The sequence below is a fragment of the Watersipora subatra genome, chromosome 5 (assembly GCF_963576615.1).
Source record: "Watersipora subatra chromosome 5, tzWatSuba1.1, whole genome shotgun sequence".
Taxonomy (NCBI): domain Eukaryota; kingdom Metazoa; phylum Bryozoa; class Gymnolaemata; order Cheilostomatida; family Watersiporidae; genus Watersipora; species Watersipora subatra.
The window spans coordinates 20,867,749-20,892,015 of record NC_088712.1 but is presented as its reverse complement, the minus strand read 5'-3'; the positions used below and the strand labels follow the sequence as shown (position 1 = coordinate 20,892,015).

Sequence of the window (24,267 nt, the reverse complement as noted above, 5' to 3'; positions counted from 1 at the left end):
CACTCTATCAGACTCTGTGTACATCCACCAGCATGTTTCTTTAGTTACCACTAGACCGTTAAAGCTTTGAAATGGATAAAACAAAAATGCATCGGCCGGGAATCGAACCCGGGCCTCCCGCGTGGCAGGCGAGAATTCTACCACTGAACCACCGATGCTTCACGAATGAGTGAGGTCATGTGTAACGCCTGTATCGGTCAATAACAGAGCATTAGTTACTAATGACACACTGATTGAAATTCTCATTAATGAAAGATTAAAAATAGACAGAACTAAAAAGCTTCTCCTCAGCAACAAGAACTTTACACTCAAACTATTAGTTTTTCTATTTATAACAAATATACACACTCTATCAGACTCAGTGTACTGCAATCATTATGTTTCTTTAGTTACCACAAGGACCTCTAAAACCTTAGAAAGCTTCTTCTCCTCAGCAACAAGAGCTCTACACTAAAACCTTTTTTTATTTTATTTATAACAAATATAGATACTTTATCAGACTCAGTGTACTGCAATCATTATGTTTCTTCAGTTGCCTCTGAATCATCACTTTGAAAAAATATGGAAAAACTATTTACTCTATTTGTTTTCTACTTTTTTCTATTGAGTTCTACAAGCTTAAAGCTTAAGTATAAAATTCAGTTCAAAAGGAGTTGTGTTATCCCAAGTACATTCACAGTCAATGTAAAGTTAATAATATGATCTAGGATAAGGGAACTTGCTTGTGCATACAAGATGAGGCTTCATAAAAGTAACATTGAAAAAAAAAAATTTGTAATACATTGCTAAAACAACTCAGAAAGTTTTCAATTTTTTAAGAAGATAAGCAAATACAGTCAAACCTCTAATTATAATTGCTTTAACATACAATTCTTGTAATGTACAACTTGAAACTCAAACAAATATTTCACTTTACACACAAAGCAATTTTTATCATCCCGCCATTCACAGGTTCATGAAAAGGTCGGTAAACGCTAAAAATTATTACGTTACACTCAAGTACAGACATCAGTTTTTTAACATGAGTTTTTTAGCCATTTCCAACTTCATTCTATTCTAAGCTGTTTCGCTGTGGTAAATTTATTATCTAACTGATATAAAACATATTTTGAAAAGTTTAAACTGATATTTTGCCAGTGTTATAGTATTCTCAGAAACAAAACTGGGACTATATACAAACCTAGGCAGACGTAACCTCGCTCCACTTTACAATCGCTTGAGCATCCATCACCTCCAGCAAAGTTTCCATCGTCACACTCTTCGGCTCTGAAATAATTGTTTGATTATAATTACGTATATTATATATAATATTTAATGTAATATTACATGTAATATGATATATATTATATTATATATTATGTTACAATTATTAAAGTAAATGATTTTATATTATCTTATAATATTTTATATCATCTTACTTTATCTTATATAACACATGGTATACTGTAGTGTACTATATTAAGTTTTAGAAAATTTTTATAACTAACTTGGAAAAGTTAATGTTTTATTAGAAGCCCAGATTTGTACTTTTACTGCATGTTCAGGTAATGCATAAGTAATTAATCTTTGCACATCATTAAATTATCTGCATTGATACAAATTTTGTTAACCCAAGTATGTCGGCAGAAAAAACCAACGTAATAAAAAGGAAAAAAGAAAAGAAAGAAAATATAAATATTTATTTAGTACCTAAACATACTTACAAAAGTCTGTCAGATACCAGATGCAGCGAAAAAGTACAGAATTGTACAAATTTTACAAAGTTGTGTTTCAACTCAAAGACCACTCAGCAGAATTCTACTTATTCAAAACTTTTGTGCAAAGTAGTACTACGGTTCAATAGTTGGTTCCACAGACTTAAACAGGGTTGACTCTATGAACAGACCATAACTTCTAGTTTGTGTTTCTTGGTTCCACAGACTTGAACAAGGTTTACTCTATGAATGACTCTATGAACAGACCATAACTTCTAGTTTGTGTTTCACAAAGCTCATATTTCAATCTTGCTTCAGTAGTGGATGAAAATTAAAAATAATATTTACCGTAATCTTTATTAACCAACCTTATTAATTTCATAATTTCATAAAATTATTAAATTTTTGAATGGCTGAACTGTTTATCTCAGTATAAAAAGCTTTTTGTGTGAGACTAACTCACCAAATTCTCAAGATAGTTTGAAGTCGCTTAGTCACAATTTTTCAATCCATTAAAATGTTGTACAACTTTTTTAGGTAAACTATGGTGGTATTTAAGTAAACTATTTGTGATATCATTGTTGTAAATTTTTTGCATATTCACCTAAAATAATTAAAATAAAATGGTTTTTTAAACTACTACAAATAGTCTACATGCTGTTGTTACATTGTTGAACAATAGGCGATAAAGTAATGTAAATATTTTGATTTTGGCGGAATACAGTTTTTTTTCAAATTTATTTCTTAAAAGGTTAAAATGATTGAGAAAAACTTTTTCTGTCATATGTATTTTAAAAAAAACAGAGTTACTAGTTTGCAATAAAAAATAAGTGGCTATTCAAAATAGTATAAAAGGTTTTAGAACACCATATTACCATATAATATGCAGATTACCGCTGCTTCAGTTGTCATTTTTTTATGTGAAGGCTTTCTGTTTAGTCTGACATTTTTTGGGATAGCCAGTGAGTCTGACTTGATGTCTGACAATATTTTATTGCTCAGGTCAGATTCTTTCCTAAGTAGAAGTTCTACTGCAGTTCTATGTCCGTCACACAGTTTGTTGAAAACATCCGAGTGGCTTTTAGGATTGTCTAATTAATGGCTATTAGTTGGCACAGACTTGAGCATATCTCGTAAAAATGGTACACGTACATAAAACTGCTTTGTTTGCTCGAAGTGAATGAAGTAAACACACTCGCTATAATTTAAACCGCTTTGTATTGTTCATTAGAGCCGTTCCGTCATGTTGCTAAATATTGACATTTTAAGGGGTGTTCTACAACTTCATTATTTGTGCTAGACATTCTAGTTTTCTAAAATTGGTCACTCCTCTCTAAAGAAGCACCAGAAACTTTCGTAGTATAAATAAAAAAGTTAACTATAAACAGGTACAAAGTTATAAGAGGCATAAACTTACTCATCCGCCTGTCCATTGCCACAGAACTTCTGGTTGTGAACATAGATGAAAGGAGAGGAAGACATACCAATAACATCTCCTATTATAGCTGTAATCTTATAGGAGTACTGTACATTTGCCTCTACAGTCTTGTCCTCATACAACCTGCCATAAACAAGAACAGAGAAATGACAGAATGTTTCCACAGGAACTTTGTGCTATATAAAAGAAAAACTAGCCTATAGAACTAAAAACTATGGCAGTGGTAACAGTGATGGAAGTATATCAGTCAGCATGATAGGATATTAAACGGTGAATAATAACGCAACTATTTAAATGGCAATGATTGGCATGAGCTCACTTTCTGTTCATCTGACATACATGTGCTCATGTTTGCTAAGGCTATTGTCCTTGGCCTACCTAAATGCCCTATTTAACCATATCTAGTTGAAACAATCTGCTAACATCCCGTTGGTCAGAGAGTCCTCGATTCAAAACCATATAAGCATATTCTAGTTAAAATAGAATTAAGCTGGGTTTTTGCTTCAGTCAGTTCAGATCTTTGCCGAACCCTTTGCACAGTGTTTGTTGATTGTTCTACTGTGCTTGTTCTTCTCTCTGTGCTGCGCGTTGCTAGGTTGATCACAGAGTATTTCTAGCTTATTCTTCTTTGACTTTAGTCTGCGACATTCTGATCCTGCTTTTGGGCTTTTGCCTTTTTGCTTTTAGGAAGCCTTTGTTTCTTTTATTTTGTAAAATTCCATGATCCTCTGAGTTTCAATTGAATTTACACGGCTGAAAACTTTCTTGAATGTTTAAAAATTTTTCATTGACCAGCTTCAATTAGGCACTAACACCAGCGATTTATTTTGGTAAGCTTTCTTGTGCAGAGGTACGCTGAACACACAAAAATACGAGAAGGATTCAACAGCTGTTGAAAACTGCTGTAGTACTAATTTTTTACCTATTATTAAATTTCACTAAAATGTCATCTAAAGTTCAAACAAAGGTCCCATAAAGGTCATATCAAAAAAACTTTGGTTCATGAGATGCAAATGAAATGTTCCATTTTGGTTCATTAGATGAAAAGATGCTCTGCGCGCTAAAGGTCTAGTTAAAAGTGAACTTACGTGTCCGACACTATAACAGGCTCTGATGTTGATGGCTCTCTTTCTACCTTATACACCAGAGAGTGACATTCGGTGCAAGCCTCGGTCTGAGGAGCTGACTTTAACTCCACAGCGTCAAAAGCAAGATCTGGGGTGAAGGCGTTGACAACAATCTGTAGGGGAGAAGGGACGCTGAACGAATCGATTGACTTATACATTATAGGTCTGGTGGTTTTTACTTTTACATTATAGGTCTAGTGGTTGTTACTTATAGATTATAGGTCTAGTGGTTGTTACTTATACATTATAGGTCTAGTGGTTGTTACTTATAGATTATAGGTCTAGTGGTTGTTACTTATAGATTATAGGTCTAGTGGTTGTTACTTATAGATTATAGGTCTAGTGGTTGTTACTTATAGATTATAGGTCTAGTGGTTGTTACTTATAGATTATAGGTCTAGTGGTTGTTACTTATACATTATAGGTCTAGTGGTTGTTACTTATAGATTATAGGTCTAGTGGTTGTTACTTATAGATTATAGGTCTAGTGGTTGTTACTTATAGATTATAGGTCTAGTGGTTGTTACTTATAGATTATAGGTCTAGTGGTTGTTACTTATAGATTATAGGTCCAGTGGTTGTTACTTATAGATTATAGGTCTAGTGGTTGTTACTTATAGATTATAGGTCTAGTGGTTGTTACTTATAGATTATAGGTCCAGTGGTTGTTACTTATAGATTATAGGTCTAGTGGTTGTTACTTATAGATCTAGTGGTTGTTACTTATAGATTATAGGTCCAGTGGTTGTTACTTATAGATTATAGGTCCAGTGGTTGTTACTTATAGATTATAGGTCTAGTGGTTGTTACTTATAGATTATAGGTCCAGTGGTTGTTACTTATAGATTATAGGTCTAGTGGTTGTTACTTATAGATTATAGGTCCAGTGGTTGTTACTTATAGATTATAGGTCTAGTGGTTGTTACTTATAGATTATAGGTCTAGTGGTTGTTACTTATAGATTATAGGTCTAGTAGTGGTTGTTACTTATAGATTATAGGTCTAGTGGTTGTTACTTATAGATTATAGGTCTAGTGGTTGTTACTTATAGATTATAGGTCCAGTGGTTGTTACTTATAGATTATAGGTCTAGTGGTTGTTACTTATAGATTATAGGTCTAGTGGTTGTTACTTATAGATTATAGGTCCAGTGGTTGTTACTTATAGATTATAGGTCTAGTGATTGTTACTTATAGATTATAGGTCTAGTGGTTTTTACTTTTTCACCTTTTAGCTTTATTTCTTTTATCTTTACTTTAAATTGCAAAAAAACTGAAAAAGCTTAAAATAAAGTAATTTACTCCTAAACACTTTGAAATGAAAAGCATGCTGAATAAGTGTTGAGATAATATTCCACTGTTTAGATTTATAAATAAAAAAAGTGAGTAAAATAACTTTGTGCATTGCTTATTTAGGCTGGCTAGAATTTAGGTTATGATCTTTTAAAAATATACAAAAATCCTCATACATTTAGGAAGCAGTAATAGTACCAACTGGTATAGCCAACCAAATAATCTGATTCTGAAGAATTGTTGAATTGCCAACTTAGGAGCTAATCAACCGAAAGGTCTGCTTTAGAAGGAATATTGCAGTGCCAACTTGGTAACTAACCAACTTTAGTGCTATGATTCTCAATGGTTACCCTTTACCTATATATTGACTCATCCTAAAGTTTGTTTCTGGTTTCATTTTATTTTGCATAACCTGAGAAGCGTGCGTCTGACATTAGTAATTAAGTCTTTACTACCATTCTTGAGTAGCAGCCAAATATTAGTCAGAGGGGAAAAAACTATGAACGTCTCTAAGAATTTTAGATACGACTACGCCAAGAGTATATTTTTAAAACTTGCCTTGTTAACTTTTGTTTGAATGGACTTGAATGCTTTTGTAAAAGGCTTGTCACATTGGATGTGCACTTCTGAAATCTCTTTGACCACTTGACCATCCGGACTGACCAGCTGAATATTTTGTATTGGTGAGTCTTTGCCTCTGCACGTATAATACCTACCAATTCAAAACACAAAGTTAAGAGCCAATCAACAGGCAACCCAGAGAGTTGGTACAATGAAACCCAGAGAGTTGGTACAATGAAACCCAGAGAGTTGGTACAATGAAACCCAGAGAGTTGGTACAATGAAACCCAGAGAGTTGGTACAATGAAACCCAGAGAGTTGGTACAATGAAACCCAGAGAGTTGGTACAATGAAACCCAGAGAGTTGGTACAATGAAACCCAGAGAGTTGGTACAATGAAACCCAGAGAGTTGGTACAATGAAACCCAGAGAGTTGGTACAATGAAACCCAGAGAGTTGGTACAATGAAACCCAGAGAGTTGGTACAATGAAACCCAGAGAGTTGGTACAATGAAACCCAGAGAGTTGGTACAATGAAACCCAGAGAGTTGGTACAATGAAACCCAGAGAGTTGGTACAATGAAACCCAGAGAGTTGGTACAATGAAACCCAGAGAGTTGGTAAAATGAAACCCAGAGAGTTGGTACAATGAAACCCAGAGAGTTGGTACAATGAAACCCAGAGAGTTGGTACAATGAAACCCAGAGAGTTGGTACAATGAAACCCAGAGAGTTGGTACAATGAAACCCAGAGAGTTGGTACAATGAAACCCAGAGAGTTGGTACAATGAAACCCAGAGAGTTGGTACAATGAAACCCAGAGAGTTGGTACAATGAAACCCAGAGAGTTGGTACAATGAAACCCAGAGAGTTGGTACAATGAAACCCAGAGAGTTGGTACAGTGAAACCCAGAGAGTTGGTACAATGAAACCCAGAGAGTTGGTACAATGAAACCCAGAGAGTTGGTACAATGAAACCCAGAGAGTTGGTACAATGAAACCCAGAGAGTTGGTACAATGAAACCCAGAGAGTTGGTACAATGAAACCCAGAGAGTTGGTACAATGAAACCCAGAGAGTTGGTACAATGAAACCCAGAGAGTTGGTACAATGAAACCCAGAGAGTTGGTACAATGAAACCCAGAGAGTTGGTACAATGAAACCCAGAGAGTTGGTACAATGAAACCCAGAGAGTTGGTACAATGAAACCCAGAGAGTTGGTACAATGAAACCCAGAGAGTTGGTACAATGAAACCCAGAGAGTTGGTACAATGAAACCCAGAGAGTTGGTACAATGAAACCCAGAGAGTTGGTACAATGAAACCCAGAGAGTTGGTACAATGAAACCCAGAGAGTTGGTACAATGAAACCCAGAGAGTTGGTACAATGAAACCCAGAGAGTTGGTACAATGAAACCCAGAGAGTTGGTACAATGAAACCCAGAGAGTTGGTACAATGAAACCCAGAGAGTTGGTACAATGAAACCCAGAGAGTTGGTACAATGAAACCCAGAGAGTTGGTACAATGAAACCCAGAGAGTTGGTACAATGAAACCCAGAGAGTTGGTACAATGAAACCCAGAGAGTTGGTACAATGAAACCCAGAGAGTTGGTACAATGAAACCCAGAGAGTTGGTAAAATGAAACCCAGAGAGTTGGTACAATGAAACCCAGAGAGTTGGTACAATGAAACCCAGAGAGTTGGTACAATGAAACCCAGAGAGTTGGTACAATGAAACCCAGAGAGTTGGTACAATGAAACCCAGAGAGTTGGTACAATGAAACCCAGAGAGTTGGTAAAATGAAACCCAGAGAGTTGGTACAATGAAACCCAGAGAGTTGGTACAATGAAACCCAGAGAGTTGGTACAATGAAACCCAGAGAGTTGGTACAATGAAACCCAGAGAGTTGGTACAATGAAACCCAGAGAGTTGGTACAATGAAACCCAGAGAGTTGGTACAATGAAACCCAGAGAGTTGGTACAATGAAACCCAGAGAGTTGGTACAATGAAACCCAGAGAGTTGGTACAATGAAACCCAGAGAGTTGGTACAATGAAACCCAGAGAGTTGGTAAAATGAAACCCAGAGAGTTGGTACAATGAAACCCAGAGAGTTGGTACAATGAAACCCAGAGAGTTGGTACAATGAAACCCAGAGAGTTGGTACAATGAAACCCAGAGAGTTGGTACAATGAAACCCAGAGAGTTGGTACAATGAAACCCAGAGAGTTGGTAAAATGAAACCCAGAGAGTTGGTACAATGAAACCCAGAGAGTTGGTACAATGAAACCCAGAGAGTTGGTACAATGAAACCCAGAGAGTTGGTACAATGAAACCCAGAGAGTTGGTACAATGAAACCCAGAGAGTTGGTACAATGAAACCCAGAGAGTTGGTACAATGAAACCCAGAGAGTTGGTACAATGAAACCCAGAGAGTTGGTACAATGAAACCCAGAGAGTTGGTACAATGAAACCCAGAGAGTTGGTACAATGAAACCCAGAGAGTTGGTACAATGAAACCCAGAGAGTTGGTACAATGAAACCCAGAGAGTTGGTACAATGAAACCCAGAGAGTTGGTACAATGAAACCCAGAGAGTTGGTACAATGAAACCCAGAGAGTTGGTACAATGAAACCCAGAGAGTTGGTACAATGAAACCCAGAGAGTTGGTAAAATGAAACCCAGAGAGTTGGTACAATGAAACCCAGAGAGTTGGTACAATGAAACCCAGAGAGTTGGTACAATGAAACCCAGAGAGTTGGTACAATGAAACCCAGAGAGTTGGTACAATGAAACCCAGAGAGTTGGTACAATGAAACCCAGAGAGTTGGTACAATGAAACCCAGAGAGTTGGTACAATGAAACCCAGAGAGTTGGTACAATGAAACCCAGAGAGTTGGTACAATGAAACCCAGAGAGTTGGTACAATGAAACCCAGAGAGTTGGTACAGTGAAACCATCAGTAATTTCCTTACGAACTTTTGGGCTGTTTGAAATTTAAGCCAGGTGGTTTTAATGTTAAGAGAAGATGTTGAAGATGAGTCCATCAAATTGAAACATAAAAACCTGAGCTGAAATGCACAGGCTTCTTAAAATTATGTCTAGAGCACAAGCTAACCCGATATCAGAGTTTTACAAGCAAAAAATATTAAATTTAACATCGCTACAAGAAACACCTGAATGCATGTCAGCTAGTAGGCTCGTTCCAAGGACTAGGGTAGGAAATCTTACATACATTACAGTAAGTAACCCACTCATTGTTCCTCCTAAAGTTTAATAATGAACTTACACAAAATTATACCAGATTTTATCAGAAAGTATACATATTTTTCTATCATTTGCGATTGTTGTTGTTGTTTGAGACGCTTTGATTGCGAGAATCTTTCACAATTAAACTCGATAAAGTGGCTTAGGGCAGTGTAGTGGTAGCGCACTTGGCTTCACAACCGAGCATCTGCAAAATTTACTGGTTCGAATCCTGTGAGGTGCAAGCTTTTTTCGTAATGCCCAGATGGAAGGACAGACACGGCTCTTATTGTAGTAAACAGTAAGACTAGCTTAAGGTACTAGCTTAAGTTACTAGCTTAAGTTACTAGCTTAAGTTACTAGCTTAAGTTACTAGCTTAAGTTACTAGCTTAAGTTACTAGCTTAAGGTACTAGCTTAAGTTACTAGCTTAAGGTACTAGCTTAAGGTACTAGCTTAAGTTACTAGCTTAAGTTTCTAGCTTAAGTTACTAGCTTAAGTTTCTAGCTTAAGTTACTAGCTTAAGTTACTAGCTTAAGTTACTAGCTTAAGTTACTAGCTTAAGTTACTAGCTTAAGTTACTAGCTTAAGTTACTAGCTTAAGTTACTAGCTTAAGTTACTAGCTTAAGTTACTAGCTTAAGTACTAGCTTAAGGTACTAGCTTAAGGTACTAGCTTAAGTTACTAGCTTAAGGTACTAGCTTAAGTTACTAGCTTAAGTTACTAGCTTAAGGTACTAGCTTAAGTTACTAGCTTAAGGTACTAGCTTAAGTTACTAGCTTAAGTTACTAGCTTAAGTTACTAGCTTAAGTTACTAGCTTAAGTTACTAGCTTAAGTTACTAGCTTAAGTTACTAGCTTAGGTTACTAGCTTAAGGTACTAGCTTAAGTTACTAGCTTAAGTTACTAGCTTAAGGTACTCAAGTTCATCGGGTAAAGAAACTTAGCCAATGGCAACTACATTACCTGCCACTGTTTATAAGCTGTTTTAAATCTTGAGTGAATGTGTAGCAAAAGTAAGAAATGTTTTTAACAATCTGTTTTAGCTATGTATCGAGTTTTCAAATACTTGAATTACACAAAAATAAACCAGCACCTTTATTTAAAAGTTAGGTAAATATTTCTCATTACCCGCGCGATGGCGGACATTCAACTAGTATATAAATATAAGTGTTTGTTTGTCTGTCATTGGTATGTCCAGTTATAGTGATAAAGTTTAAAGAATGGCAAAACCAAGTCATACTGGAAATGAAATTGGAAACCCTAGTTCTGCACAGACGAGCTATCCGCTACACCACATAGCCTACTCACGATACTTAGGAGTAATTGTGTACATACTTATTACATCTGCCAATAATTAATGACGATTGGTTCAAATACGCACACTTCAGGCTTCAGCTAGAACGATTGAATTACTAGAAAAAACATGTACCAAGACTTCCACAAAATGCTATAAATACACGTATATATAGCATATATAACATATATATATATATATATATATAGAGTTCTCTTTTTATATGCTTTTGCACTTGCTTTTAGTTATATATAACATATATATATATGTATAACATATATATATATGTTATATATATGTTATATATATATGTTATATATTTATGTTATATATTTATGTTATATATACATATATATACATATATATATATACATATATATAACATATATATATATAACATATATATAACATATATATATAACATATATATATATAACATATATATATATAACATATATATATAACATATATATATATGTTATACATATATATATATTTTATATATGTACGTTATATATATATAACTAAAAACAAGTGCAAAAGCATATAAAAAGAGAACTCTACACTAAAAACCTAAAAGATAATTAGTGGAGTATGAAATATTTGAAAAATTATTACGAAGAAAGTAAACTTTTAGTATTTGCACTACAAATTTGTTTCGTGCGAAGCATTTCATCAGACGCGATTTTTAGTCATGATTATTACTCATGCAACGCCGGACATTCTTCTAGTCGCTTCTATAGCAAGCAGTTCAACTCTTGAGTGGTGGTCAAACTTACCATGGTATCCACATTCGTATAGACTCTGGTCTGACAGCCTCATCAAACATAAAGTTAAACTGTGGATTCGTTTTAACACATCGGTAGAAGGACCAGTAGTAATGAACGGGAGACCAGACCTTTTCCGTTAACTTACAGGAAGCTGAGTCAGGCGCACCTATAAATGACACAAATCATGAGAAGAACTAAGGCTAAGAAATAATGTCATTATCAATTCTTTGGCTAAATGTTTTGCAAATTAGTTTAAAGACGAATAAATTGTTTTCATTCCTAATATTATATATATTAGGAATAAATAAAAATTAAAAAATAATAAATTCCAAAATAATAAATATTTTGTCTCCTCATTTGAGCTGAAAATAAATTCAGTTGAATGTGTCACTTGAGAGTTTCATCAAATTTAAACATTTATATTTTTGCATTTATTTTTCTTCAAAAATAGGCTTTTATACAATACTTAAAATATTTCATTGTATAAAAGTCTCTGATAAACATACTGTTTTATTTTCTCTGCTTTGTAATCTTCAAACAAGCTCACGACAAAAGCAATTGTTGAGCAGCTAAAAACTTACCATATCCCAAATAATTGATTCCCTATCTGTCCCGAAAAAAAGTAATAGTGTGTTACACTAAGTTTTCATGTTGAATCGACTATACAGTTATAATTATGACTAGCTATATACACAGCTTTCATTGGCCTATGTCACTACAAGTGTCTCAAATAATTTTGAACTATGCTGCAAAAAATTCTTTTTGATCAAAAAATTTATGTATATAAAATATGCAGACTTTGACATCGTAACACTCTCTCTCTAAGCCTCGCAGAAGGCCATAATCTGAGAACTAGAGACGCTATGCTAAGCTTACGGGTAGCATGTTCAGGGCCGTACTCTTCTTTGATTTCCACTACATACTTATCCGCATCGGTCAAGGTCGCAGAACTGGCATACTGGGTGAGGCTACCTTGCTGGCTGCAATGCTGACAGATCTCCCTCTCATGGCCTGCGGCTAGCGGTGGTAACCAAGACAGTGTGACTGACCCCGTGTCAGCATATAAAACCTGCAAGCACCCAGGTATAGTAACTGTAGACTGTTGTAGTAATTGACACGCTAATGGATAAAACTAATGTGGGGGGAGGGGGCCTAGCAAAGAACCAATCATGATTGCGAATTTCAACTGCTCTAGACCAATGAACCAATCAAGACAATGAATTTCGACTACCCTAGCCAAATGTAGTTACATAATTTCACACAAATAATGACCAGTTTAAACAGAGTAAAAATAGACAAATGTTTGTCTGGTTATCACCATCAGTCAACCAACATGACCTTGGATATTTAATCAGTTCAGTTGTCATGTTACTAGGATACTGTAGGCTGAGAATTCTAAAGGTGATTGGTTGTCCTAGGTTCTCAGCAACTCATTTTCAAAAAGTACTAGAGAGGTTATTCAAGAATATTATGTAGTATTACCATCTATCACCATACTTCTAATACTGAAATCGTATCATCATAAACACATTTATTCGCTGTGGTAAAGTATTGTATATATTACTCGATGTTGTCATTGTATTGAATACACCTGAGTGTGTTTAAGAAAACAATTACAAGCTTTGAAACTTGAGTTATCTTCTCTCACAGAACTAGCCGTAGATTTCTCCACAAGGTCTAAGACCAAGTTTAACAGAAAGTAGTTATGCACCGGGTTGAAAAATGAGAAATATTTTAAGTCAACAGGCAAGGCAGCGGCTGTCTAAAAAACTAAGAGAACCACCATAATATTAAATTTTTGTTTGAATTTTAACACTCCCAAGGTAAGTCAAAAAATTTAAAATTGTGGACCTGTTGACTCTTTTCCACCGTGTTATCTTTATTATTCAAGTATGCAGACTCGTCCATTGTGGTAAACTGAATACAGACTGTATTTTGTGTTTCATATTAGTTTTATCTTTCATTAGAATATAACAAGCTATTTTTGTACTTTTTTATTTATGTTGTTAGTAATGGATAAAAGCATTTTAGTATTCTATCAATTCACATTTTCACAGTTTCCTGAACAAATTGTGGTCGGAAAATGAGGTTGGACTGTGTTAGTCCGCATGTATCAGATGCAATCATTTGCCTATTGAGAAACATAGGCCTTACAACTGTGTTCCAATAACATAACCGGTGATTGTGATGGAGAGCTGAAATCTTTATTCGGGTCTTTAAGCAACATTTTTAGTGCTTTGTATGAAACCACTGTGGTAATAACTGAATCTAGTAATACATACAGGCTATAATAGGTATATGAATTTCGCATGATCGCAAAGTAGAAGATCTCTACATAACACAAATATATAGAATAGTAAAACTGCGTACTTTCAAAAATCAAAGTTGTTAGACACACTAGTGCATCCACACACCCACACGCGCACTCATACACCAATAGCCTCGCTTGCACCCATATGCTTTCGTGCATGTACGCCCATGCACATACCCTAACTAGAAAGCTGCTTCTGTAGGCTAACACAGTCTACCTGTGGAGGAAGAGGCACAGCTGATGGTCGTCTGTCAGCAAAGGTTCTGCTATGAACTAGGTCAAGATAGCAGTGCATTCTAGCTGACTGCTGGAGAGTAAAAGTCTTGTCATCAGAGCAGCTGCCATCTGTAATATTCAACATATTTTCTGGTTGCCTTGTGTCAACCAGAGATAGAAGAGTCAGAGACTCTAACCCAGGGGTTGGCAAACAATTTAGACTACTAGGCCATCTCAGGGAATAAAAAAGGGTGCGCTAGCCCAGGGGAAACAAGGTTCCGAGAGAACCTTATAATTATCTTTTATATATCTATATATATTAAAATATATTTGCATTTTGATAACAATAAAATAATAAGAAAATAATAAAATAATAAATTTATACTTTAATAAATATAAATTTATCAAAATGCATGACACTATCAGTTGCAAGCAGTTTTCTTTGAGATGGCAATAACGCCTAGATTGACTGAGGAAGTGTTCAGCCACAGAATCTCATTCAAGAGACTGTCTGTGGGCTGGTATAGCAGCTTGCTCTTACAAAAGTTTATCTTCAAAAATAGCTGCTCGCCAAATAGGTGGTGCCAAGCATTGCGATCACCCCCTTGGCATGGGCTAACAATGATGGAAACTGAAATCTTGGCAAATTGGCGTTAGAAGTCAATACAAGTAGTGCAAAAAGATAGCTTAGAAATGAAAACACCAGCGAACTGTTTGAGTTGCTGAAAGACCTCAGTTACAACTCTAACTCATGCTTTTAGTGCAAATGTTTATATGATAATGGCAAAAAATCAGTCAGACCAAATGCAGGTAAAAATCAAGGAGTTGTTAGGCAGGACTGTAACACGGAATAGGACATATTGGAAAGGAAGTTGTCAACCTCTGCTCTAATATATCAATTAGACATGAAATAATAACATCTCTCATTAGGTCAACTGTAAGATTGACTCTAACAACACATGATTCAAATCATGGAGTTAATTATTTTCTCAACTGATCAGAGAAGTTTCACTGTCAAGCTAAGCCAAGGGATGAAACCATCTGCAAATATGTTTTCAACTCGACCTTTTGTGAAAGTCCAACTCTTTGGACTAAAATATTGGTGAATATGACATATTTGACTCCAAACAGCACATTCACATACGACTTCACTGTATTCATAAATGGCTAAAAATATAAAATTATGATATTTTTGGACTAAGCAGCTTATGACTATAATAACTTTAGTATTAAACCTTTAGCGCTACTCCTTTTTATATCACGGTAAACTTTGATAACATTATTTTTATATCACCCACTAGCTGTGCCTCCCGGCGTTGCCCGAGTATTAAAAATCAGCTTATAAACAAAGAGAAGTGATGAGAGTTGCTTACCACTTGCTATTAGCCTGGCAGGAATTCAGGCAGGACTTCCTGAATTCCTGGCTGAATTCAGGAAGTCATTCAATTTTTTTATGTAAGTTAGACTTTAAGGTACTTACTGGCATAACTCATGAAGTTAGAAAATGGAGTATTTTTGCGTGCTGCCTCTATGAAACAGATGTCGCTGTCAGAGTCAATAACAGGATCGGCACAGTAAATATGTCTATAGGTAGGAGTGGTATCTGAACAAAGGTCTCCCAGCACTGAAAGCAGAAGAAGACGATGGAAATTACACCTATAAATTCTCCAATCATATGCAATTAAAATTTAAAATAAAAACTACAAATTAACTTAATTGTTCAGAATCAATCTCTGTTCTTACACAATTACAAGTATTTAGGTAGCTAATGTTACTGAACAAGTCTTGCATCCTTATTGTATCATTTCAAGCAAATTCTTTGACAAATAAGCTGCTGTTAACCCTACAGCCGATGCTAGCATAGTCATGGGTATTGGAGGGCTTGCACTTTCTTCTACTAGTTGGTCAAGCTTGGATAGCTGATCACTACCAAATGTGCTTTAAAATATTATTAGAAATGCATCCAAACAATATAGCTCAATTTATAACAAAAGTAGGTCACCGTAAATTAATATAAGACAATTATGAATTCAAATTAATTTAAATACAAAATTATTAGAAGCAAGTACCAAAAGCGTATTATTATATTATTATTATTATATGTGCGTATCTATTATATGCAAAAAATTATTTAAAAAATAAATCACACTTGTCTTCGCCTCATTTATTTTGCTTTGCAAGACAATCGGTGCAAGGTTGACTAGTGCTTACCAAGGCTTCTCTTATCACCCTTATTATTATTATAATTATTATTATAATTATTATTATTATACTTCAGCCTTCAAACTGTAAGCTGATCTATTTAGAAACCCTGTCTGTCTGTCGGTCTGTCTGTTAAGCAGTACTGACAGACTAAAGTCAAACAAGCCATTTCAACTTAATTAACCCCTTAACCCCTTAACCCCTACTGCCTATTTGTCTAAACTGTTCTTGCCTAGTGAAGCTTCTCTCTCGAGGCATTCGTCTGAGCAATCCTTGACTTCAGTGATACCATGATGAACATGCCATAGTCCGAGAACATGCCCCAGCTCGTGCACAAGGGTTTCGTAAGAGAAAGGAGCTGCAATTGCGGCTGGGTTTACCACCAGAGAACCTGCATGTAAAAATTATCGCGAGTCAAAGCTTGAGCATTTTATTATTAGTACATCTGCTTGAGGTTATCCAGATCTTTAATCAAAGGCTATTATTTGGTTATTAAGATCTGAATAAAGGCTATATTAGACTATTGATGTTTCTGAATCAAAAGCTACTGGGACTTTAAGCAGAATACAATAAAGGTTACAGTGTTATTCAAGTGCTTTGAAAAGGCTATCAGGCTGCCAAGATTTTTTTAATCGCAGGTAATTAGGTTACCTATATGCTCGAAAAGGTCTATTAGACAAGACTACTAAATGAAACAAAGACTGTTACGCTACATGAATCAGAAAATACAAGTCCGCATCTTTGACAGACACCCAGTTATGCGGAGAAACATGTCTACAAACCTTGCGCAACCAGGCAGTGCTGAGATTGCAAAAGAGCACTTTTAGATATATAAACAAAAATCATAAACATGTGAGAAACCTAGTGTCTAAATTTAATAGCTTTTATGAAAAGTTGAAAGTGATGATATATACTGATGAAATCAAAAGATAAATTAAATTAGCTAGTTTTTATAAATTAGCAACTTGTTCTACTTTTTAATTTCCATTGATTTGGTTATTGCATATTTAACTCTTTCAGTACAGCGCTAAATTCGCTATTCTGCCCAAATTAATTCGAACAGTTTCGAAAATTTGATAAACCGCTAGTATTTATGCAATATTTTGAGAATGAATGCAGATATTGCTTTACTGTAAAATGGATTTTATTCAGAACAAGATTTCCTACCAGATAAGTACAAATTGTTTAGTGAATCTTTCAAAACTTTTGACACTTTCTTTGCGTTGAACGAATGCGGTGTGTTTCTTATTGCCATGACGATAATGATGTGGTTTTCGGTTTTGAAAAGTAATTAGAGATGGAATTGCTGAGCCAGAAAAACTTTTATTAGTTGCAAGAGGTTGGCAACAAAATGTATCATTGGAGAAAAATTTTTATTGGTCTAGCTAATGTGCAGGCTTCGTACGGAAAAAAGTGAAACCTTATTGATTAGCTGATTCCTCAGCTTACGGTCTGCACTTCTATTACAGCAATTGTCGATACATTAGCTGACGATAGTGGAAAAGTTGAGTGCTTTTGTGTTAGTAGCAGATTAAATAACTCTGCTCACTAAAAAAACTGAAAGTGTATTATTTTCATGTTTAATCTTAACGCCAAAAAATTTTTAAAAGAAAAGTCTTCTACCACCTTAAAAAAAAAAAAAAAATAGAAAAGTTAAAATAAAGACATAAAATAGCTTGCAAAGATTACTGCAAGAACAATGCATCGTAAGTATTTACTCCACATTCATGTTGACACACTAAACACTAATCAGTGAGAACAGAACTGTACATTAAATTGAAGTTGTCTGCCCGTAACTGTTTTGTTAAATTCTAATGGTAGTAACTGTCATACTTCTTTTCAATATCCATAGTATGTGTGACAATACAAAGGCTAGAATGTTGCTGATATTGCATAGAGTTATGTTGCACAGCAAGTAGCTATGATGTCACTGCAAAAGTTTATGATGCTAGCAAGTGAAGGTGAATAACTAAAATGTCATTGCAAACAGGCGTTACATAACTGCTATTACAGAATACTGTGTTAACCCATAAACTTTAAACTAATCATCCTAAAATTATTTGTTGAACATTTAACAACAATATAGAAGTTTTAAATAAGACTATGAAATGAATTACCAAAAACATGGTCAGAGTTGCGCTCCCATGGCAGCGAAGCAACTCCTAACATGTCTAGATCCATCCAATTTAGAACAATAATGCTTAGCTTGTCCTCAGATGTGGGAATGGAGTTTTTGACCTCTGTCAGATGAAAGTAACTTCTGCAACAGTTGAGCAATCTGTGCAGGCAAATTTATAGATTGACAGGTGTTGTAGCACCTGCTTTATAAGTCTGTGTTATCCAATGGTTGGAGTTATATAATGATTTGGGTTATACAATAGTTTGAGTTATACAATAGTTTGAGTTATACAATAGTTAGAGTTATACAATAGTTTGAGTTATATAATAGTTTGAGTTGTACCATAGTTTGAGTTATACAGTAATCTGAATTATACAATAACTTGAATTATACAATAATGTGAGTATGCAATGATTTGACTTAGCAGTTTGCGTAGTATGATGGTCAAAAATTTAAAAGCTTTCAAGTAATTTCTTCATGGTACTCTACCTATTCTCATGTGAATAGTCGATGCAGCGTTCATTGACGCTCTGACAGCAGGCCCCATTGTCAAAGCTGTCTTGGTCTGTGTTACATTCTTGGTCACAGACGTTGTTATAATACCTCTCATCTGTGCATACACCTTGTACCCCTGGACAGTCTCCTCCATCATAGTTGGTTATTGGAAAGTTACAGCACTCAGTTCTACCACAGTTAGAGTTGCACTTGCCATCCCCTGTTGAAGAAAACATTATTAACTATAAAAATTATCTAATATCCTCTGAAGCGACGCTAATATCTAATGCTGACTAGAAGTAATATACAGCTCAAACTATTGCATGACTCAAATTATTGAATAAATCAAACTATTGTATAACTAAAACTATTGTATAACTAAAACTATTGTATAACTCTGACTAGTGACTACCGTGTTACATCAAAAGCAAAGCTGTGTGTCAGGGAGTTTTATCGTACCTATCATGTCGGGCCAGCAGTCAAGCATCATAAAGGAGTTCCTCAAGGTCGAATTTTTAACCACTTTTGTAGAAAAATCCCAATTAATTGAATGACTCTGAAAAACTCTGGTGATGTATTGCTGAGCCTTGTTGATGTCGTCAGCTGAGACAGACCGCCCAGTGCCATCTGAGTTAGCCATGACTAAGAATTCTAACGCCACTGTCTAAAATCAAACATATCACATCTATAACAAAGTCAGGCATTGTATTTGTCTATGTACTAGTTTATAAAAAGCAATAGATGTCCAGACAAATCAGTTACGATGAGTCTCAAAGTAAGTAACAAACTAAAATATATTAGTAAATATATATTAATTATATATAGTAGTTACAGTATATATAATTATAACATATTATTATATATATTAATTATATTATATATATTAAATCAATATAATAACTAAATATATTACCAATATATATAAAAAAATATATAAATATAAAATGTATCACTAACAGTTGGTTTGAAATTTGGTCATTTGATTTAGCTGTCCAAAATATCACAAGCAGTGGGTGCTGCATGGAACATATCACTAACAATAACAATGCATACAAAAATAGATTGCCAACAGCTGGTTTTAAACAGACCACCAGCAAGTGAATGTCAAAGGAGATCGCAAATGGGTCTGATTATTTGCTGCATCCATGTATCTATGTTGGTCTGCTCATCAACATGGGGTATTCTCTGAAAGTAATTTATACTCATCTTTAGAAAGATTTTACCATGAAGTCTAAAACATAGTCTGTCAACATACCTTAGCGATTTTAAGTGCTGGGTCAGAAGCATAGGCAGTCACTATTGAAGGATCATCACAGACTGTTTTGCCACACACAGGAGCAGATACGGTCTGAGGCGTCCTCTGATTGATAAGTTCTTCTACAGCAAGAGGAGGTGACTCCGATGTCCAGTTATGGTTCAGAGCCGAAAGAGGGTCATCAAACCATACACCCTCACGTGGAATAGTTATTTCTACATTAAGCTGCTTGACATTCCTGAAATAGGAAATTTAAAAATTTATACTAGTCAAAAACCTTGTTCTGTCAAATACAGTAGAAGCTCTGCTTACGAAAGAATCCACATACAAAATTTCTAAGCTATAAAACATTTCTTTTTGTAGAAATTGCTCCAAATAATAAAAGATGCTTCAACATACAAAACATGCGGAACGTTTAAACGAGTAGGCAGCTCAGTTTGAAAGTGGTGCGCCTGAGCTGCTCTGCCATTGGCTGGTGCCAAGCAGCTCCCTGCCATTCCATTGGCTCATTTGTTTCTATTGGATACGTACAATGCAACTCACTCAGTTTCAGTGACTAGTGAAATTCAGTGAACAATAAGCCTAGTAGACCAGCACCGAAAGTAAACAAGCATAACGTTTATTGTTTTAATTCGCTATTTCTCAGTCCTTTCTTTTTTACATGTGTATTTTTATTATTTATTATGTAGTAATAGAGTTTTGACGTGTATTTGTTGCAGGCTTTAATAATGATTTTTAATTTATTATAATACACTTTCCAAGCTTTTTGGGTGCTTGAAACAACAGCTTAGGACATTTATGTAATCAAATGTGTCGCAAAACTTTATGCTTCCAAAACGAAATTCGGAACGAATTAATTTTGTAAGGAAGTTTTTACTATGCTTGCAATAACTCACTGCATTGTAGCTGTTGTCAATGAGAAAGTATAACTTAAAATTTTTCTTCAATTACACTGCAGAACAATCTTTGGAAATATGTCCCTTTTAAAATTTGTATCAACGGTTTTAAATGGCTTATGCTAAACATTTTGGAGTTGTTTTCTATTTATATTCCTTATATCAGTAGTTGTGGCCACGCGCTGCAATACAAGCAGAGTTATTGAGTTAATGCTTGCCTCTCACATTCCTGTACTTATTACTATTTATTCCTAAACCTGAATGTGATTGAGCTTGATCCACCGTGTATAGCTTATTCAACACTCTGACTACATTATCCTTGCTGTAAAAATAATGTGGGGTCAGCATTGTACAACTGTACAGCTGTCTGGAAGTACTCCTAAGGCACCTATCAGACAAGGCTAGATATAAAAAAAAACAACACACTTAGCAGTCATGGCTAGGTATAAGATAACTAACACACCTAGCAGTCAAAGATTAGTATAAGATAACCAACAGACCAAGTAGTCAAGGCTAGATTTAAGATAACTAACACACCTAGCAGACAAGGCTAGATATAAAAAACAAAAACACACTTAGCAGTCATGGCTAGGTATAAGATAACTAACACACCTAGCAGTCAAAGATTAGTATAAGATAACCAACAGACCAAGTAGTCAAGGCTAGATTTAAGATAACTAACACACCTAGCAGACAAGGCTAGATATAAAAAACAACACACTTAGCAGTCATGGCTTAGTATAAGATAACTAACACACCTAGCAGTCAAAGATTAGTATAAGATAACCAACACACCTGGTAGTCAAGGCTAAATTTAAGATAACTAACACACCTAGCAGTCAAGGCTTAGTATAAGATAACTAACACACCTAACAGTCAAGCCTAGATATAAGATAACTAACACACCTAGCAGTCAAGGCCAGATATAAGATAACTAACACACCTAGCAGTCAAGCCTAGATATAAGATAACTAACACACCTAGCAGTCAAGGCTAGATATAAGATAACTAACACACCTAGCAGTCAAGGCTAGATATAAGATAACTAACACACCTAGCAGTCAAGGCTAGATATAAGATAACTCACACACCTAGCAGTCAAGGCTAGATATAAGATAATTAACGCACCTAACAGTCAAGCCTAGATATGAGATAACTAACACACCTAGCAGTCAAGGCTTGATATAAGATAACTAACACACCTAGCAGTCAAGGCTAGATATAAGATAACTAACACACCTAGCAGTCAAGGCTAAATATAAGATAACTAACACACCTAGCAGTCAAGGCTAGATATAAGATAACTAACACACCTAGCAGTCAAGGCTAGATTTAAGATAACTAACACACCTAGCAGTCAAGCCTAGATTTAAGATAACTAACACACCTAGCAGTCAAGGCTAGATATAAGATAACTAACACACCTAGCAGTCAAGGCTTGATATAAGATAACTAACACACCTAGCAGTCAAGGCTTGATATAAGATAACTAACACACCTAGCAGTCAAGGCTTGGTATGAAATCAGTAATCTACTCAATTTTCCTCTGAAACCAATTTTCTTTTGTCGACCAAGCTCAAGTTGAAGGCACTCAGCACCAGCAAACTCTTTCCATGCCATTCCTTCAGCTATAGAAAGAACACAAACTAGTACACAAATGAGAAAGCAACTTCATAAATTTATTGATAGTATTTTGTAAAATATAAGGCAAAAACAAAGGCAAATTAATAGTATCTAACATAGCAGTAAAAGTGGCAGTAATAGGAGATTTTTGATAGTCATTAAAAAAACCTGATCTGGCAGCGATACATAGAAAAAGAACAAAACAAAAAAAACAAATCTTATAAACACCATTAATTTTGCAAATAGACTTCCATTAAAGAAGAAATGTAACGTTTTAGAAGTGCATTTTTCATAAAAATCAATAATTTTAAATAATCAACCTTTAAACCTTGATAGCCATTATTTTAAAATCAGGTTAACAGAGGTGGAGGAAGCGGGTGAAGTGTTACATTCGCTCAAAATGTCATAATCTTAAGAAAGTCTTTGTATGCAATAAGAAAGGAGCTTCATATCCGCTTACAAGATAAAACAAAACTTTAAATAGAGCTCTTTGGGCGTAACATAATAAAACTGACTGAATGCAAATAAGGGCCTGAGCATAGACCTTACCTGTAGATATCCTAACTCCATTCAAGTACATCTTCATATGTGTGACGCTGTTGACGAGAGTTATCTGGAACCAAGCGTGGTGCGCATAGTTTTCTATAAAGACAGACTTTTTCTGTCTGTACACATCCTCTATTGTAAATGTCAGTTGCGATTTCAAATCAGTGTCTTCAGAGGGTGGGTAGAGCCGGAAGTACCATGGACTGTATTTAAAGCAGGTGTTCTTTAAGCCTACAACAAATATAATTGAACTAGTAAATGTAAGAGTTAGTACTACTAACTATGACTATTGCCTTAATAGATCTTTGAATGTATTGCCTTGTAAACTGGGCCCAAATTATTTGTATTCATCTCTCCATACATATGACAAATACCGTTTTCTATTTCGTGATACCAAGATACTACATCCACCATCGTATGTTTCAGTTTATGAACTTTCTGTTACTACAACCTACAATTCACTATCCCAATTTCTCCGCAATATTATAAAACTAGCTGTGCCACTCAGTGTTGCCCATGTAATAGAAGAGTATTTGGACAGAAAATTGATTTGTATTTAACATATAACAAAATTTGCCATTCTAACTTTCAAACTACATATCATGAGAAGTTTTTTGTCTTATAAACAATGAGAAGTAGTGAGAGTTTTGCTATTAGCCAGTTTAAGAATGTGAGCGAACAGCTTCTCGTGACGTTATGCTATGACCCGCGTCATACGCAGAGCAGTTAGGTTTTGCTTTGATATAATGAATTATATTGGCAGGCTAGCAATTCGACTTCCGTAGTGCAGTGGGCTAGGCGTAAGACTTGTGAATGGCTTGGTCGGAGATCCAATCCTCTTCTGTATGGAATATTTATTCCAAAATTTTAAGATCTATAGCCGGATTTCCAACACACGGGCAGACTTTGAGAAATATATATAGATTACCTACTTTTAAAAAACTTTGTTCAACTCACTCTATAACTCTTGACTTCTGTTTTTCCATTTTTGTTTTGGCATGTTATGATAAACATCATTTAGTTGATGACTATTATAATAACTAATGCCAATAGAGGGTTATGCATTCATACATATTAGAATCCAGATGCACAAGTATGCATAAACATCATACCGATGCTGACAACACATTCTGATGATGCTGTCTTCATGCAATACCACTATGTTTGAGCTAAGGCAGGGCTA

At 35.0% G+C, this 24,267-nt stretch overlaps 1 protein-coding gene and 1 non-coding gene across 3 annotated transcripts in view; both read right to left on the bottom strand.

The window, feature by feature from the left end:
* The window catches only part of LOC137396326 (pappalysin-1-like), a 72,093-nt gene that overhangs the window by 22,318 nt on the left and 25,508 nt on the right, over window positions 1-24,267 (bottom strand). For both annotated transcript variants that reach the window (XM_068082549.1, XM_068082550.1), the window contains exons 3-17: window positions 23,088-23,315; window positions 22,414-22,543; window positions 20,020-20,257; window positions 19,224-19,428; window positions 18,759-18,984; window positions 18,268-18,410; window positions 16,383-16,541; window positions 15,429-15,572; window positions 13,950-14,077; window positions 12,298-12,490; window positions 11,431-11,587; window positions 6,110-6,263; window positions 4,221-4,372; window positions 3,112-3,255; window positions 1,181-1,266 (exon numbers count right to left, since the gene is read on the bottom strand). In XM_068082549.1, the coding sequence (XP_067938650.1) occupies window positions 1,181-1,266; window positions 3,112-3,255; window positions 4,221-4,372; window positions 6,110-6,263; window positions 11,431-11,587; window positions 12,298-12,490; window positions 13,950-14,077; window positions 15,429-15,572; window positions 16,383-16,541; window positions 18,268-18,410; window positions 18,759-18,984; window positions 19,224-19,428; window positions 20,020-20,257; window positions 22,414-22,543; window positions 23,088-23,315 (2,487 nt within the window). The remainder of the gene's footprint in view (window positions 1-1,180; window positions 1,267-3,111; window positions 3,256-4,220; window positions 4,373-6,109; window positions 6,264-11,430; window positions 11,588-12,297; window positions 12,491-13,949; window positions 14,078-15,428; window positions 15,573-16,382; window positions 16,542-18,267; window positions 18,411-18,758; window positions 18,985-19,223; window positions 19,429-20,019; window positions 20,258-22,413; window positions 22,544-23,087; window positions 23,316-24,267) is intronic.
* Window positions 88-158, bottom strand: Trnag-gcc (transfer RNA glycine (anticodon GCC)). Its single transcript has one exon. It is a non-coding gene; the product is annotated as a tRNA-Gly (tRNA).